The sequence below is a fragment of the Rhinatrema bivittatum genome, chromosome 16, assembly GCF_901001135.1.
Source record: "Rhinatrema bivittatum chromosome 16, aRhiBiv1.1, whole genome shotgun sequence".
NCBI lineage: Eukaryota > Metazoa > Chordata > Amphibia > Gymnophiona > Rhinatrematidae > Rhinatrema > Rhinatrema bivittatum.
In genome coordinates, this window is record NC_042630.1 from 51,960,697 (window position 1) to 51,978,487 (window position 17,791).

Genomic DNA, 17,791 nt, shown 5'->3' on the forward strand with positions numbered 1-17,791 from the left:
GTGTGTAAGAGGGAGGAGGTTATGTGTTTGGGAGTGGGCATGTACCTAGGATAGGAGGATGTGTGTATGGGAACGTGTGTATCTGTGCGTATGTGTATGAGAGAGGAGGGAGCGTGTTTGGGAGAGTGTGCGTGTGTGGGAGAGAGGAGCATGTGTGTTTATGGGCAAATGTGAAAGTGGATGTACATTAGAAAGGCTCGAGTTGTGATAGAGAAAAAAACTGCATGAGAGAGGCTGATGTGATAGTTGAAAAAACATTTTATAAAACAAAAGTATATGCTTGAAAGGCAAATAATGAGTGGATCAACAACTGGCAATAGTCTGTAACCTTCCCGCCCCCCACACCTCTCCTCCCAAAGCATGAAATTTAGTGTGGGGTGTCCAGTTGTGGTGCATATAAAAGTTGGCCACCCTAGCAGCTCCCCATGCCCGGCAACAGGCGCCTTTTCTCTGGCTGCGCACTGCAAGCTGTTGTGGCGTGTCTCAGACTCTCTGCGAAAAAAGGCACCTGCGGTAGTTTTTGTTCCGCTCCAACGGGAGAGAAAGAAGCATGCGCGTGAAAAAAGACGCCCGGGCGGGTGACGTCAGAGGACGGTGCCCCGTGCGGGACAAACAATGTTAGTCTGGCACGTCACTTCCGGGGTCGCTATCTGCCACGTTGCCGTGAGTCGGAGAACGTAAGGTAGAGTGGGGAGGGGTACAGACTAAGGAAGCGGTGGGAAGAGATAGCAGTTATCTGTTACATCTCGGCGGACGAAAGTATGACTCTCCCTTTGGTAGCGGAAGACGAATGTGGAGGTGAGTAGAGTGGCGTAGCTGCCGTTCAGTAGTGTGCGACGGAAGTGGTTTCTTTCCCGCACGCGCTAAATAATTCTGCACGCTTTCTTGAAATAACCCAACAAACCACTTGCTTTGAATGAAGCGTCCAGTAAAATACATTTAGCATTTTGTTACGAAATGCAATTTTTAACTTTTTTTTCGTACAGAATTACTACATGACGAATACTGTAAGAGCATGCAATCAAGAGCACTAGGTTTAGAAACGCTTCCGGCTTGCTCAGATTCAGGCACCCCAGCTCTCACCCCATCCAGACTCAACCCCACCGCTCCTTCATTTCCCCTATCATCCAACCTCAGGTTGTGTACCCTTTGCCTTCAACCTCAATCCTGATTTGCCGCTACTGTTGGCAACTCCACAGGGTCGTTTATCAAATCGCATTATGGTGTTTTCGCATGCGTTAAGCACCATAACGTATTGTGCGATGCAAATCCGAAAAAGAGGAGGATTTAGGGGCAGGAGTAGGCTGGGTTTACCGTTTTGCAAAGCCCTATAGCACGGCTTTAATGCCGATTTTAGCTACACCTTTTTCAGTAGTGTTAAACCCTGCGATAGGTTGCGATAAGACTTTATTGTATTTTGTGATGTGTAGCTCCTGGAGCACCAACCTAGCTATCAGGGCCAGTGGGGGGAGCGAGAGCAAGCCTAGCCATAATGCACTCACACTAGATAGGTATTTATAACTCTATGGGAGGCCAATCTAGTTACTCGAGGTGAAGTTTAGGTATTATTGTAGGGGTTAGGGGCCACTTTGACATTCAAAGTGAGATGTACCAATATAGCAGTGCTCTCTTGTGAATATTTGATGACCCTCGGAGTGAGGAAACTCACCCCAAGATGAAATTTGTGCGATGTTCTCTCAAACTAGCTTGATATTATCCAGATAAGAGAGTCCATCAAGCTAGGTTGAGAGAACATCTCACAAGTCTCATCTTGGGATGAGTTTCCTCTCTCTGAAGGTCATCAATTCTTCACAAGAGAGCACTGTTCTGTTCTTACATCTCACTTTGAATGTCAAAGTGGCCCCTAACCCCTAATCTAATACCTAAACCTCACCTCGAGTTACTAGGTGGGCCTCCCATTAAGATATAAATGCCTATGTAATGTGAGGGCATTGTGGCTAGTCTCGCTCATGCTCTCGCTCTCTCGTTCTCATTGGTGCTCCGGGACTTAAACATGGGCTCCCCCCCCCCCCCAGTGTTTGTATGTAGGAAATACAATTATTCTGGCACTTATCGTTATCGCAATTTTCACTAACTTAGTGCTTCACATAGGTATTAGCGCAAATTGCGATAAATTGCCTATTACCATAAAACACGCCCCTTTTCCCATCACATGCAATATTTACCGCATTTTGATAAATCCAGGCCCCAGTTTGAAGTAATTTGCCAGCTCCACTACAAAAAGACTCAGGGCTGGATTTACTAATACCACTGGGCTCTTTGAATCCCGTGGTAATGAGGGGCAAAGCGGGGGGCAGTCCTGCGCCAAATATCTACATCATAAAAGGTGTAGTTATTCGGTGCAAAACTGACAGCGATAAAGGTGCTTACCTTTTACTGTCGGCGCAGTCTTCACGGCGTCAGCCCCAGTGCTGCCCCGACTCCTCCTCTTCTGGGGCTGACACCGCCCCCATCTTGGTATTGCATGCGATAAGGGACTTTTTGTGTGTGAAACGACCCTTATCGCATGCGATCTGCTTGGAAAATGACCCCCTGAATTAGGTAAAAAGTAGCTAAAACCACTGTATGTATGAATAGGAAAGGATTTAAAAACGGTTCGACGTTCATTGCCTTAAAAATCATAATTTTATTCGCCATTGTTTTTGACCCATCCCTATGAAAAAGAAAAGAGAACTGGACCCACCACTGCCATGAACATTCCCAGGAAATACAACCAGATTTCAGCCCAAGATGATGATCTAACTACTGAACCAAGAGGTATTTTTTTGCCTCCTGTTGTTTGTTCTTTCCTGTAGTCCCACTTCACACAGAATGCTGCTGGAAATGACCCTAGCTCTTTGCTGCTGCCACATTCCCGCCCTTCTCTCCTGCTGTTTTATCCACTTACTGCAGGTTTGTTCAACTGCAGACAGGTGGTGTAGTTGCTTTGTTGCAGTGTTTCCCAACCCACTGTGCCTTCAGAACTGATCACCTATATTATGGAAAAATCATCACTGCCTAATGCTCAAGTTCAGATCAACACCTGGCGTTTACTCTTAGCACCAAGTGGCAGCAGCACCTACATGTATAGGAGCTCCTTTCTGAGATTTGGTGAGAGAGGTAACTGTGGTGGGGCCGCTTGGAAATAGTGATCATAATATGATCAAATTTGAATTAGTGACTGGAAGGGGGACTGTAAGTAAATCCACAGCCCTAGTACTAAACTTTCAAAAGGGAAACTTTGATAAAATGAGAAAAATAGAAAGAAACTGAAAGGAGCAGCTACAAAGGTAAAAAGTGTGCAAGAGGTGTGGACATTGTTTAAAAAAAACAAAACCAAAAAAAAAACCCATCCTAGAAGCACAGTCCATATGTATTCCACACATTAAGAAAGGTGGAAGGAAAGCAAAACGATTACTGGCATGGTTAAAAGGTGAGGTGATAGAGGCTATTTTAGCTACAAGATCTTCATTCAAAAATTGGAAGAAGGATCCAACAGAAGAAAATAGGATAATGCATAAACATTGGCAAGTTAAATGTAAGACATTGATAAGACAGGCTAAGAGAGAATTTGAAAAGAAATTGGCCGTAGAGGCAAAAACTTACAGTAAAAACTTTTAAAAATATATCTGAAGCAGAAAGCCTGCAAGGGAGTCAGATGTACCATTAGATGATAGAGGGCTTAAAGGGGCACTTAGAGAAGATAAGGCCATCGAGGAAAGATTAAATGATTTCTTTGTTTCGGTGTTTACGGAAGAGGATGTTGGGGAGATTCTCGTTCCAGAGAAAGTTTTCATGGATGATTCAGCTGAACTGAACCAAATCTCGGTGAACCTAGATATGTTAGGCCTGCTTGACAAACTGAAGAATAGTAAATCACCTGAACCGGATGGTATACACCCCAAGGTTCTGAAGGAACTAAAAAATGAAATTTCAGATCTATTAGTAAAAATTTGTAACCGATCATTAAAATCATCCATTGTACCTGAAGACTGGAGGGTGGCTAATGTAACTCCAATATTTAAAAAGGGCTCCAGGGGCGATCCGGGAAACTACAGACTGGTTAGCCTGACTTCAGTGCCAGGAAAAACAGTGGAAAGTGTTCTAAACATCAAAATCACAGAACATATAGAAAGACATGGTTTAATGGAACAAAGTCAGCATGGCTTTACCCAAGGCAAGTCTTGCCTCACAAATTTGCTTTGTTTTTTTGAAGGGGTTAATAAAAACATGTGGATGAAAGTGAGCGAGTAGCTGTAGTATATTTGGATTTTCAGATGGCGTTTGACAAAGTTCCTCATGAAAGGCTTCTAAGAAAAGTAAAAGGTCATGGGATTGGAGGCGATGTCCTTTCGTGGATTACAAACTGGCTAAAAGACAGGAAACAGAGAATAGGATTAAATGGACAATTTTCTCAGTGGAAAGGGCAGTGGAGTGCCTCAGAGATCTGTACTGGGACCTATGCTTTTCAATTTACTAGATAAGGGAGCCCTGACCGACGTGCCGTAAATGCGCAGTAGAGAGCAGCTCTACCGCGCATGCGCGAGCGAGCACGTCGGCCAGAGCGGAGCGTGCCCAAAAAAAAAAATGGCGCCTGCTCCTTAGGAGCAGGAGCGGCGGCGGCAACAGCAACAAGCAGGAGTGGCGATGAGCAGGAGTGGGAGGAGCAGTAGCCGCGGCGACAAGAAGGAGCGGGTGGAGCAGTAGCGGCGGCGACGACGCGAGGGAGGGAGGAGCAGTAGCGGCGACGCGAGGGAGGGAGGGACAGACACCACCCCCCTGTCTGCCGGTTGTGGATGAGCTGAGAGGGGGAATAAGTGAGGGGAGGAGAGAGTGAGGGGAGAGTGAGCTGAGGGGAGTGAGGGGGAGGGGAGAGTGAGCTGGGGGGAGGGGAGAGTGAGCTGGGGGGGAGGGGAGGGGAGAGAGAGGAGGGGGGGAGGAGTGAGCTGGGGGAGAGAGAGAGGGAGGAGAGAGAGAGCGGGGGGGGCAGGTAGTGAGCTGGGGGAGGAGGAGAGAGAGGGGAGGAGAGAGAGCTGGGGGAGGAGAGGGGGAGGAGTGAGCTGGGGGGAGGAGAGAGAGGGGAGGGGGAGAGAGTGAGGGGCGAGTGAGGGGAGGGAGGAGGAGGAAGTGAGGGGAGAGTGAGCTAGGGGAGGGAGAGAGTGAGGGGAGAGTGAGCTGAGGGAGGAGGGAGTGAGGGGGGAGTGAGCTGAGGGGGGAGGAGAGAGTGAGGGGGGAGTGAGCTGAGGGGGGGAGAGAGGAGGAGGAGGGGGAGAGTGAGCTGAGGGGGGGAGGGAGAGGGAGAATAGAGGGGGTGGTAGGGAGGAGAGAGTGGGGGGAGGGAGACTAGAGGGGGGAGGTGAGTGAGGGGGGGGAGGAAGTGGGAAGGAAATGGACCGAAAATTTTTTTTTAAATGTAGCCCGTTGTTACGGGCTTAACAGCTAGTCATACCTATAAGGGAGCCCGGACCGACGTGCCGCAAATGCGCAGTAGAGAGCAGCTCTACCGCGCATGCGAGCACGTCGGCCAGATCAGAGCGTGCCCCCCCCCCCCCCCCCCAAAAAAAAAATGGCGCCTGCTCCTTAGGAGCAAGGGCGGCGGCGGCAGGAGCGGCGGCTGGGAGGAGCGGGAGCGGCGGCGGCGGCAGCAGGAGCAGGATCGGTGGCCGGGAGGAGCAGTAGCGGCGGCAGCGTGCGAGAGGCAGGGAGGAGCAGTAGCGGCGACGCGCGCGCGGGACACCCCCTGTCTGCCGGATGTGGATGAGCTGGGAGGGGAGTGAGTGAAGATAGGGAGGAGATGGGGAGAGAGTGAGGTGGGAGAGGTGGGAGGGAGGGGGAGAGAGTGAGGTGAGGGAGGGGGAGAGAGTGAGGTGGGGAGACAGTGAGGTGGGGAGACAGTGAGAGGGGGGAGGTGAGAGGGAGGTGGGAGGGAGGAGAGAGGGAGGTGGGAGGGAGGGAGGAGAGAGAGAGGGAGGTGAGAGGGAGGGAGGAGAGAGAGGGGGAGGTGAGAGGGAGGTGGGGGGAGGTGAGAGAGGTGGGGGGAGGGAGTGGAAAGGAAATGGACCAAAAAAATTTTTTAATGTAGCCCGTTGTTACGGGCTTAACGGCTAGTATATTTATAAATGATCTGGAAAGGAATACACTGAGTGAGGTAAATTTGCAAATGATACAAAATTTTACAGAGTAGTTAAATCACAAGTGGATTGTGATAAATTGCAGGAGGACCTTGTGAGACTGGAAAATTGGGCATCCAAATAGCAGATGAAATTTAATGTGGATAAGTGCAAGGTGATGCATATAGGGAAAAATAACCCATGCAGTAGTTACACAATCAGGCCGATACAGTACAGTGCGCTTCGGCGGAGCGCACGGTTAATCCGCGATTGGACGCCCGATTTCAATGCTCTAGCTTTATCCCTTATTCAGTAAGGGGTAATTGTGCGTCAAAAACGCACGACCAACCTCCCCCCCCGAACCTAATAGCGCCCGCAACATGCAAATGCATGTTGATGGCCCTATTAGGTATTCCCGCGCAATTCAGAAAGCAAAATGTGCAGCCAAGCCACACGTTTTACTTTCAGAAATTAGCACCTACCCAAAGGTAGGCGTTAATTTCTCCGGGCATCGGGAAAGTGCACAGAAAAGCAGTAAAAACTGCTTTTCTGTGCACCCTCAGACTTAATATGGGGATATTAAGTCAGAGGTCCCGAAAGTTTAAAAAAAAAAAAAAAAGTTTATAAAAACAAAACTTGAAATCAGCTCGTGGGTTGAAAACTGGATGCTCAATTTTGCCAGTGTCCGGTTTCCGAACCCGTGGCTGTCAGCGGGTTTGAGAACTGATGCTGGCAAAATTGAGCGTCAGCTGTCAAACCCGCTGACAGCCACCGCTCCTGTCCAAAAAGAGGCGCTAGGGACGCGCTAGTGTCCCTAGCGCCTCTTTTTGCCGCGGGCCCTCATTTGATTACAGAATCGCGCGCACAGGTGATTGGCCTGTGCGCGCACGTCGGGAGAGCGGATGCTTGCCCGCTCTCCCGCGACTTTTACTGTATCGGCCTGAATGTTAGGTTCCATATTGGGAGCTACCACCCAAGAAAGAGATCTAGGCGTCATAGTGGATAACAAATTGAAATCGTTTGCTCAGAGTGCTGGGGCAGTCAAAGCAAACAGAACGTTAGGAATTATTAGGAATGGAATGTTGAATAAAACGGAAAATGTCATAATGCCTCGATCACTCCATGGTGAGACTGCACCTTGAATACTGTGTACAATTCTGGTCGCCGCATCTCAAAACAATATAGTTGCGATGGAGAAAGTACAGAGAAGGGCAACCACAATGATTAAGGGGATAGAACAGCTTCCCTATGAGGAAAGACTAAAGAGGTTAGTACTGTCAGCTTGGAGAAAAGATGGCTGATGGGGGGGGGGGGTGGGGGGGGATATGATAGAGGTGTGTAAAATCATGAGAGGTCTAGAACGGGTAAATGTAAATCAGTAATTTATTCTTTCGGATAATAGAAGGACTAGGGGGCACTCCATGAAGTTAACATGTGGCACTTAAAACTAATCGGAGAAAGTTCTTTCACGCAAGCACAATTAAACTCTGGAATTTGTTGCCAGGGGGATGTGGTTAGTGCAGTTAGTGTATCTGGGTTTAAAAAAGGTTTGGTGAAGTCCATTAACTGCTATTTCCTAGCGTGTAGCAGATGGACTCAGGACCAATGTGTATAGTGTGCTCCTGATAGCAGTTGGAGACGGATCATATTTCAATCTGACGTCAGCCCTAGTACATATACCCCTGCAGGACGCCATGCTCTTAAGTATTTTCCGTCTCCATAGCAGTTTGGGACTCTACTCACGCTTGCTCAGCGTTGGAATACTCCAACCAAAGAAATCCAAAACATAGAAGAAAACTTACCTCTTCAGACGAGCCCCGCTCTCCTGCGATGATACCCACGGGTCCCTCCCCCTGTCGAGATTCCTGAGGTGATTTCCGCGATCCCTCAGAGGTAGGCCTCTGTCCAGCAGCCGACTCCGGCGTGGACGTAGCCCCTGACATCGGGCGCGGCTGAGAGGCAGCGGGTGCAAATTCGAGTGCAGCGGTGAAGGTACATTTCCCTCTCCCCCCGCAGCCGGAGACCGGGAAATGTCGAGACAATATAATGTAGAAAACTTCATAAAAGTCTCCGGTCTCCGAGACTCGAATAGCTGCTCAGGTCGCCAGCCGACGTAAGTGCTACCGGGATGATCGGCCCTCCAGGGCTAGAGCCCGGTTCGATACGAGGGTCCTCCCACGTGTAGTCTCCCTGAGGTGGTTGCCATATTGCCCGCGTGGTCGCCGTCTCCATTGCCATTTATCGCCGCCTTGTCCACTGATTCGTTCCATGCGCACAGAGGCGAGCTGTGCACACATCGGCGCGCGCATAAGTGGCGGCGACAACTGCAGGGCGCATAAGTAAACCCATGCACGTATCTGACCTACACCCATAACTTACGTCGCACTCGGAGCGCATATCTCAGCCTCCCGGGGTACACTTGAACGCGCATTCCCAAATTTTGTTTTCAGCGCGCACAAACTATGGCACCACCGGACAAAAAGGTTAAGGCCCAGGACCTCTGCCCAGCATGCCACATTAGAGCGGCGCAACATGAAGAGGCCACGGCCTTATGTCTCCCATGCGAGGAGACCCTGAGTGATCCAGCCCCAGTTCCTCTCCAGCCGGTACTGGGATCCGGACCTCGCTACCCCCAGCGGGAGCCGCTTCCAAACGGGGCTCCCCGGGGACACAGCGCTTCCTAATTTAGACCCAGCGTCTTTCTCCTGGCTAAAATTCTTCAAAGGCCTACATACCTTTGTCCATATGCAACCGGCCCCCACGATGATGCAGCCACAGTCTTGCCCGCCCAAAAGCCCCGACTTTGGGGACACGGATACCTTGGACGAAAATAAAGACTCCCTGGAGGAAGGAGAAATTACCCCAGGAACGGAACCTTATCGAACCATGAGGCGGTTCTTCGCCAAAGACTAACTCTCAGGCCTCGTGGCAGACAGCTTGAAAGAGCTCGCTATCCTAGGTACGAGTGCCACGGGGGAACCAAAGACGAACCCCGCCATTTTCCTTTGCTGCAAGCCATCCAACAGCTGATTGATCTGGAATGGGAGTCCCCGGAGGCCAAGTTCAAGGGGGGAAGGTCCCCAGCAGCCATGTACCCTCTGGACTCCGCCGCCAAGGATCTCCTGGCATGCCCCAAAGTGGATGCCATGGTCTGTGCGGTCACCAAATGCACTACCATCCCAGTCGAGGGAGGAGCGGCACTCAAGGATGCCCAGGACAGACGTCTGGAATCCATCCTCAAACAGTCCTTCGTTTCAGCTATGTCGCTACAGATCGCTGCCTGCTGTGCCGTGGTGACACGCGCCTGTTTTTCTAAGACCAGGAACGCCACCACGCCCTTCGAAGCACTAGAACCAGCAGTCTCATTCCTTGCGGATGCAACCTCCAACCTGTTATGCACCGCAGCTAGAGGCGTTTCGTCCGTCGTGGCAGCCAGAAGACAACTCTGGCTCTAGCCGATGTGACTTCCAAGACAAGACTCACAAGAATGCCATTCAAGGGAACCTTCCTGTTTGGAAACGAACTGGAGAAGTTAGCCGACAAATGGGGTGAATCCGTACTACCGCGGCTACCGGAGGATAAGAACAAGAGAAGCCAGCGCCCCTCACCCCGAGCATCTAAGGGCAGGGAGTCTCAATGCTTCAAACCGTACAAAAATGCATACCAATCATCTCACCCCGCAGGCAGGGGCCAGTCCTTTCAGAACAAGCACAACAAAAGGGGAGCCGGCTCTGGCCCAGGCCCTAGCCGCACCCCACAATGAAAATCAGCTTGCCCATCCACAGGATGAAGCCATAGGGGGCAGGCTTGCCCTATTCTACCAGAGATGGGTCGAGATAACGTAGGACAAGTGGGTCCTAACTATCATTCGAGAGGGTTATTACCTGGACTTCCACAACATTCCTCCAGACAAACTTGTGAAATCCCCTTGCCACAACCTCTCCAAGAGGAGGGCAGTGGAAACCACACTTAACAAATTGCTCGCCTTAAAGGCTATAACGCTGGTACCCACACAACAACAAAATTCTGGTACTATTCCATCTATTTTATCGTTCCCAAGAAAGAGGGTATGTCCTGATCCATCCTGGACCTAAAGTCCGTCAACCGGCACCTGAAGGTCTCTCGCTTTCACATGGAAACCCTACACTTTGTCATTAGAGCGATACAGCCGGGAGAATTCCTCACATCCTTGGATCTGTCGGAAGCCTACCTGCACATCCCAGTCTACCATGAGCATCAGCGTTTCTTATGATTCACGATCCTGGACCACCACTACCAGTTCCAGGCGCACCCCTTCGAGCTAGCCACAGCACCCCAAACGTTCACCAAAATCATGGTGGTAGTGGCGGCGACACTGAGGAAAGAAGGAATCCTCATACACCCATATGTGGACGATTGGCTGACCAGAGCAAAATCCCCAGAGGAAAGTCATCAGGCGACCAACAAAGTCAAAACTCTCTCCTGGAGAACCAAGGGTGGGTGGTCAACGCAAACAAGAGCTGTTTGCAGCCCTCCCAATCCCTGGAATACCTGGGAGTCAGGTTTGACAGCAGACAAGACAAGGTGACCCTGACTCCTACAAGGAGAACAAAACTGAGGAACCAATTGCGAAACCTGTTAAGCAGTCTTCGCCCCAAGGTGTGGAACTACCTCCAAGTCCTCGGCCTCATGTCCTCCACACTGGAAGTGGTCCCATGGGCAAGAGCTCACATGCGGCCCCTACAGTGTTCCCTGCTGTCACGATGGAATCAGATGTCCCAGAATTACTCTGTCCGACTACAGCTCCCGGAGGAAGTTTGAACCCAGCTACAATGGTGGTTGCAAGAAGAACATCTGAGGAAGGGAGTAAGGCTATCCCCGCCGACCTGGATCCTGCTCACCATGGATGTGAATCTACGAGGATGGGGAGCCCACTGCCAGAAACTGACCGCCCAGGGGCAATGGGACAAGGAAGAGTCGGGATGGAACATCAACCGATTGGAGACACGGGCAGTCGGGCTAGCCTGCCTGCGGCTCAGTCACAGGCTCTGGGGAAAATCGGTCGGAGTTATGTCGGACAATGCCACAACAATGGCCTGCGTCAACCGACAGGGAGGAACCAAAGCCAACAGGTGTCCCTGGAAATAGAACCCCTAATGGCATGGGCGGAAGCAAACCTACAAGAGATCTCAGCCGCTCACTTCGCGGGGAAAAGACAACATCACTGCGGATTACCTCAGCAGAGAAAGTCTAGACCCAGGGGAATGGAGGTTGTCGAACACAGCCTTCCAGTTGATAGTAGACCGCTGGGGAACACCGGGCATGGACCTCCTGGCAAGCCGGTGAAACACCCAAGTTCCCAACAGTCACAGACAGGACCCACAATCCCAAGGGATCGATGCCCTCGTCCAGACCTGGCCACAGGAAATCCTGCTATACACCTTCCCTCCATGGCCGCTACTGGGCAGGATCATCCGCAAGACAGAATACCACAGGGGACCAGTACTTCTAGTGGCCCCTGACTGGCCAAGAAGGCTGTGGTACGCAGACATGCGAAGACTACTGACAGGGAACCCTCTCCCTCTACCTCCTCACAGGGATCTGCTCCAACAAGGCCCGATCCTCCACGAAGACTCAGCTCTATTCTCTCTTACGGTCTGGCCATTGAGAAGACTCGCCTGAAGAAGAGCGGATACTCAGGGGTGGTGATTGAGACTCTGCTCCGAGCATGCAAGTTCTCCACATCTCTAACCTATATAGAATATTCAAAGCCTGGTGTGAAAACCGCGACTTCCTCCCACAGGCAGTCAAAATTCCTACGATTCTGGAATTCCTACAGAGCGGCTTACAGAAGGGACTCTCTCTCAACTTCGTCAAGGGACAGGTAGCCGCGTTGGCCTGCTACAGAGCCAAGGTGGAGGGCGGCAGCCTAGCCTCCCACCCGGGCATCTCCCGCTTCCTGAAAGGAGTCAAACAGATCTGACCACCCCTAAAGTGGCCGGTACCTTTATGGAACCTCAATATAATCCTAGACTTCCTAGCAGGAGCCTCCTTCAGACCCACCCGCGGTCTGTCCCTCTGACTACTAACATTGAAGACCACATTCCTAGTGGCAGTCTGTTTGGCTCGTCGCATCTCTGAGCTTCAGGCACTGTCCTGTCGAACAGTTTCTCAGGTTCACACCTGGATCCATACAGCTACGCAAGGTCCCCTCCTTTCTCCCAAAGGTGGTTTCTCACTTCCATCTAAACCAAACCATCTCACTGCCATCGCCAGACGAGCATAAGGACTCAGAAGATTCTCGCCGCCTTCGCCATCTTAACGTTGGCAGACTTCTAGTCTGATACCTGGAAAGGTCGGAATCCGTACGAAAAAGTCTGACCACCTATTCGTCCTCCGCAGCAGGAAGAAACAAGGGGAAGCGGCCTTATGGGCAGCCATAGCCCGCTGGATTAAAGAAGTTATCAAGGCGGCCTACATAGAGGCAGGCAAGCCTCCACCTCTACAAGTCAAGGCCCATTCCACTAGAGCCCAGGCAGTGTCCTGGGCGGAAACCAAGATGCTGTCACCTGCCGAGATTTGTCGGGCGATGACATGGTCCTCCATTCACACCTTCTCTAGGTTCTACCGCCTGGACAATCAGGCTCGAGAGGACACAGCATTTGCAAGGGCAGTACTAAGTGGGCCACGGGCAGCCTCCCACCCGGTTCGGGAGTAGCTTTTGTACATCCCATTGGTCCTGAGTCCATCTGCTACACGCTAGGAAATGGAGAAATTACTTACCTGATAATTTTGTTTTCCTTAGTGTAGACAGATGGACTCAGCATCCCGCCCATGGCTGCCAGCAATCACGGAAACCTCGGGAGACAATCCCCGAAAGCAGACAGACACGGGTAAGCTAAGCTTCCCTCCAAGTAGGACACCCATCCCCTCCGGGTGTCAGAGTTTCTCGGTTGAGTGAACTGGCGGTCTCCAGCTATAACCACATCAACCGGTTTCAAGTTAATCAAGTTAAACAAGTTAATTAAGTTATTCAGTCACATATATCCACAATTGCTTTTCGAGGAGAATACTGAAGAGCGTGGCGTCCTGCAGGTGTATATGTATTAGGGCTGACATCAGATGGATCAGATTTCAATCTCCAACTGCTATCAGGAGCACACTATACCCATTGGTCCTGAGTCCATCTGTCTACACTAAGGAAAACAAAATGATCAGGTAAAGTACCGTATTTTTCGCTCCATAAGACGCACTTTTTTTCCCCCAAAGGTGGGGGGAAAATGTATGTGCGTCTTATGGAGCGAATATAAAAAAACAAACAAACAAAAATCTAACAAACCGCCCCCCCCCCCCCCGACTCCCCCGACTCCCCCAAGACCTGCCGACTTAATTTACTACCACCCCCCACCCTCCTGACCCCCCCAAGACCTGCCGACTTAATTTCCTACAACCCCCCCCCCCAAGACCTGCCGACTTAATTTCCTGCAACCCCCCACCCTCCTGACCCCCCCAAGACCTGCCAAACGTCCCTGGTGGTCCAGCGGGGGTCCAGGAGCGGTCCGGGAGCGATCTCCTGGCTGTGGGCCGTCGGCTGCCAGTAAACAAAATGGCGTCGATGGCCCTATGCCCTCACTATGTCACTGAGACCGACCAATAGCAGCGGTCGGTCTCAGTGACATAGTGAGGGCATAGGGCCGTCGACGCCATTTTGTTTACTGGCAGCCGACGGCCCTATGCCCTCACTATGTCACTAAGACCGACCGCTGCTATTGGTCGGTCTCAGTGACATAGTGAGGGCATAGGGCCATCGACGCCATTTTGTTTACTGGCAGCCGACGGCCCACAGCCAGGAGATCGCTCCCGGACCGCTCCTGGACCCCCGCTGGACCACCAGGGACGTTTGGCAGGTCTTGGGGGGGTCAGGAGGGTGGGGGGTTGCAGGAAATTAAGTCGGCAGGTCTTGGGGGAGTCAGGAGGGTGGGGGGTTGCAGTAAATTAAGTCGGTAGGTCTTGGGGGGTCAGGGGGGGTGGGGGTTGTTAATTTAAAGGGTTGGGATGGGGGGGGGTTTTGGGGGGGAGGGGTTCCCAGAGAAAGAAAAGTTTTCTGATCTGGGGAGTGGACCGAAATGGCCCTCCCCAGACCCGAAAACAAAATGGGGAGGAAAAAAAAAGCTATGCACTCCCCTAATTTGCTCCATAAGACGCCCAGACCAGAGCCGGTTTAGCACAAATTTTTTTTTTTTTTCCCCCTCTGAATCCTAGGTGCGTCTTATGGTCAGGTGCGTCTTATGGAGCGAAAAATACGGTAATTTCTCCATTAATCAAGTTTACTTAGGGAATATCCACTGCTATTACTAGCAACAGTAACTTGGGATAGATTTAGTTTTTGGGTACTTGACAGGTTCTTATGGCCTGGATTGGCCTCTGTTGGAAACAGGATGCTGGGCTTGATGGACCCTTGGTGTGACCCAGTAAGGCATGTTCTTAACATGTATAATCATGTATTTCCATGCCTCTTTCTTAGTTTCATCACTCATGGAGTATGGTAACTAATGGGCAGCTTACAGAACATGGCTAGCCGGGCCCTGTTCTGTGCAGCAGGCTCACAGCATCTCCTCATCTTCCCTCTGTTGCATTTCCTTCTTTGGAGACATTCGGTTTGTTGATCCAGGTCTTAAGTTTTGAAGTGCTGCAGAAGAACATCTTCAATTATTATATTGGTTGGCACAGGTGTCAGGTCCTGTTGGAAGTTTTATGGAAATTCAGCTATGAGAAAGCTAAGTACTTTTTGAAATCCAGTCAGTTGTAGTAACTCATATAAAGTTGATAAAGAGCGTTATGGAGTGGACAAATGTGAGGATAATTAGGAAGGTCCGTTGAAAGAGATGTTTTGAAGACAGGATTGATGGTCAGTATCCCCCTGATAAAGCTGATATCAGAGAACAAGGGCCTCTTGTAGGGGTTGTATCATGGTGAAAGATGAAGCACTGTCTCTAGGTTTGGTGAATGAAGATATATACAGTGAAGAGCACCAGGTGAAGATAATTCCAAGTCGTATGTACTTTGAAGTATAGAAGTACACATGTATTGATTACATCTGATCATATGACAGCATGGGAATTTAGATCAGATATTGATAAAAAAAAGTGAAGATTAGAGAATAGTCAGATAATTATTGTATCAGGTAAAAACCATTCATAGTTGTAAGTGGTGTTAAGTAACCACAGGATGTATAAATACATGTTTCATTGTATTTTGATCTATTTCTCACTTTGAAAACGTTACATTGTAATTATCTGGTGGGTCACTTCTCTGTTACTTTAATTGTTGTTTTAACTGAGTGAATGTATGAATGAGTGAGTGAGTTTTATGACACACTTTTTATGTAATATGGTAAAAATCTGATGATAAAGGTTTGTTCTCTCAAGATTTATGTACCCATAGGCATCAGCCAGGATAATTTGATGTCTTCACCACACTAACTTCTCCCTTCTCCTGCACTTGTATCTAGAGGGAGCTGGTCTATAAGGGCAAGTTCATGTATGTCTTTGCACCCTCCTTACATCTGTTTGTTTGTTTTTAAAATTTGTAAGAGATATTGGAGGGGTTTTCAGCTGTTCCTTTGGTTATATGAATTCTCTCCATGTCCGCACCACCTGTTCCATGGAGGTTGGTGCGCCACACAACACTTTCTTAATGTAGGTGTGCCTTGGACTTAATGTTGCGGAAATGCTACTCTACTGTCACTTAGAATACCCACCCACACTCAGACACTTCTATGTAGTTGAGGCAGAGGGTCAGACATCCATCATTCCCTGTACGTACCCGGATCAGTCCAGACTCCTGGGTTTTGCCTCCCCACCAGCAGATGGAGACAGAGAAAGTTTTGACAGACTCTGCCTTATATACCAGGGTGCCACCCATAGTCTGCCAGTATTACTCTGTCTCCAGCAGATGGTAGGAGTGCTTAACCCACAGTCTGTTTTGCTTAGTGAGATAGGTTTGTGAGTTAGTCAGTTTTGGGTGAATAATTTTGAGTTTAATTTAATTTTAATCTGAAGGAGCATAGCTCATTTAAAAGAATAAAAGTAAAAAAGCTCTGAAGAACTCCTCAGCATCCCAGGGGGTTGTCGGGTCCTGTGGGACCATCTCCCCTTGGTGTGTGAGGCAGCTGTGGTCGAGGACCCAATAACCATTACTCGGCAGCTTAGGGGTTGACACGGGGGAGCCCGGCTCACTCACCCCAGGAGGATCTGCGTCACCACCTTAGCTGTATTGGGATTCGTGTCTGCTCTCCTTTCCCTTCAGTGGGGGTTATTTTTAACTTGTTCTTGCTTGCGCCGGCATTAAAAAATAAATAAATAAATTTTCTTCGGCCCGACATGCTGCCCGCAGTTGGCATGCCGGGTGTGTGGCTCGGCGCGAGCTGCTTGTCGAGGGACAGTCTGTGCTCCGCCGGAATGCCTAGTGGGAAGGGCAAGGGCACCTCTGTGGCCACCGGGGGGGGGGGGGGGGGGTGCTGTTCTACGGCTTACCTCAGCCTCCCATGCGTTCGGGGAACTCCCTGATGCTTTTTCTGCCCCGTTCCCGCTGAGTGCGGGAACGGGCACCATTTTGAATAATTTTAGCGCGGCGGCTCGGGCCGCGTCAGGGGAAGGCATTTTGCTGCCTTCTCTGTCACCTCAGAGATCGCTTTCGGGGGGCACTAAATCGGCCTTTCCGGACCCGATTTCGCTGGGGGATTATTTATTTTATTTATTTGTAGTTTTTATATACCAACATTTGTTTAGTAACATCACATCGGTTCACAATCAACGATATTTTGCAACAGTGCTAAATAAATATAGCGATTAGCTGCCGTGTTTTACAAATAATATTTTAACTTTAGGGAATAAGGAAAAGAACAGAGAAGAAGATATTAGCATAATAGAAATAACGAAGAGAACAAGTTAGGGAAATAATTCAATTAAAATGTATAAATTTAAGTATATTTTGATAGCACAATGGGTGACACGGTTGAAAATATTTGGGGGACAACTCCTATGTACTCTATTAAACGAGGTTAAGGGGTGTTATTGGACAGCAGAGGTAGGTAAATTTATTCACATATCACTTATCACATATCATATATCAATAGGTCTAAATAAAGTAGAGTGAGTCGCATCAAAAGTAGAGAGAAATAAAGGAATGAGATTGATAGTTTACAGAAATAACATCTCATTAAGGGGGAGCAACTCTAGAGATGTAAAAACCATGGGAGCAAAGACATGACTTATCACACACTGGGAGGGCATTGTCAGATGTAATGGGGAGGTGGGTATATCTGTGAGAAGGAGGGCAGATATAGTGGTTACACAAGTGTGGTTATAAGACTAGTAGGAGATAGAGTTGCGGATAAATAATTGGGTATAACTTAAGTATAAGCTTGCAAGAATAGCCATATTTTGAGTTTGTTTGAATTTAGTTGGGCATGATTCCTGATGGAGATCAGGTGGCATGTTGTTCCAACATAGAGGCCCAGCTATGGATATGGCATGCTTTCTGGTTACGTCGAGTAGGGTTGCTTTGTGAGAGGGTGTGTGTAGAGTAGCAGCAAGTTGCGTTCTGGGGGGTCTGGAGTGCTTGTGGAAGTGTAGGTCCTTATTGAGCCAGATCATATTTTCAGTGTGAAAGGTCTTAAGTATTGAAGATTAAGGTTTTGA

General features: G+C 49.5%; 1 protein-coding gene across 2 annotated transcripts in view; it reads left to right on the plus strand.

The window, feature by feature from the left end:
• The first annotated feature begins 650 nt into the window (after positions 1-650).
• The window catches only part of LOC115078582 (killer cell lectin-like receptor subfamily F member 1), a 132,893-nt gene continuing 115,752 nt past the window's right edge, over positions 651-17,791 (plus strand). For both annotated transcript variants that reach the window (XM_029581510.1, XM_029581511.1), the window contains exons 1-2: positions 651-798; positions 2,686-2,778. In XM_029581510.1, the coding sequence (XP_029437370.1) occupies positions 762-798; positions 2,686-2,778 (130 nt within the window). In that variant the 5' untranslated portion in view covers positions 651-761. The remainder of the gene's footprint in view (positions 799-2,685; positions 2,779-17,791) is intronic.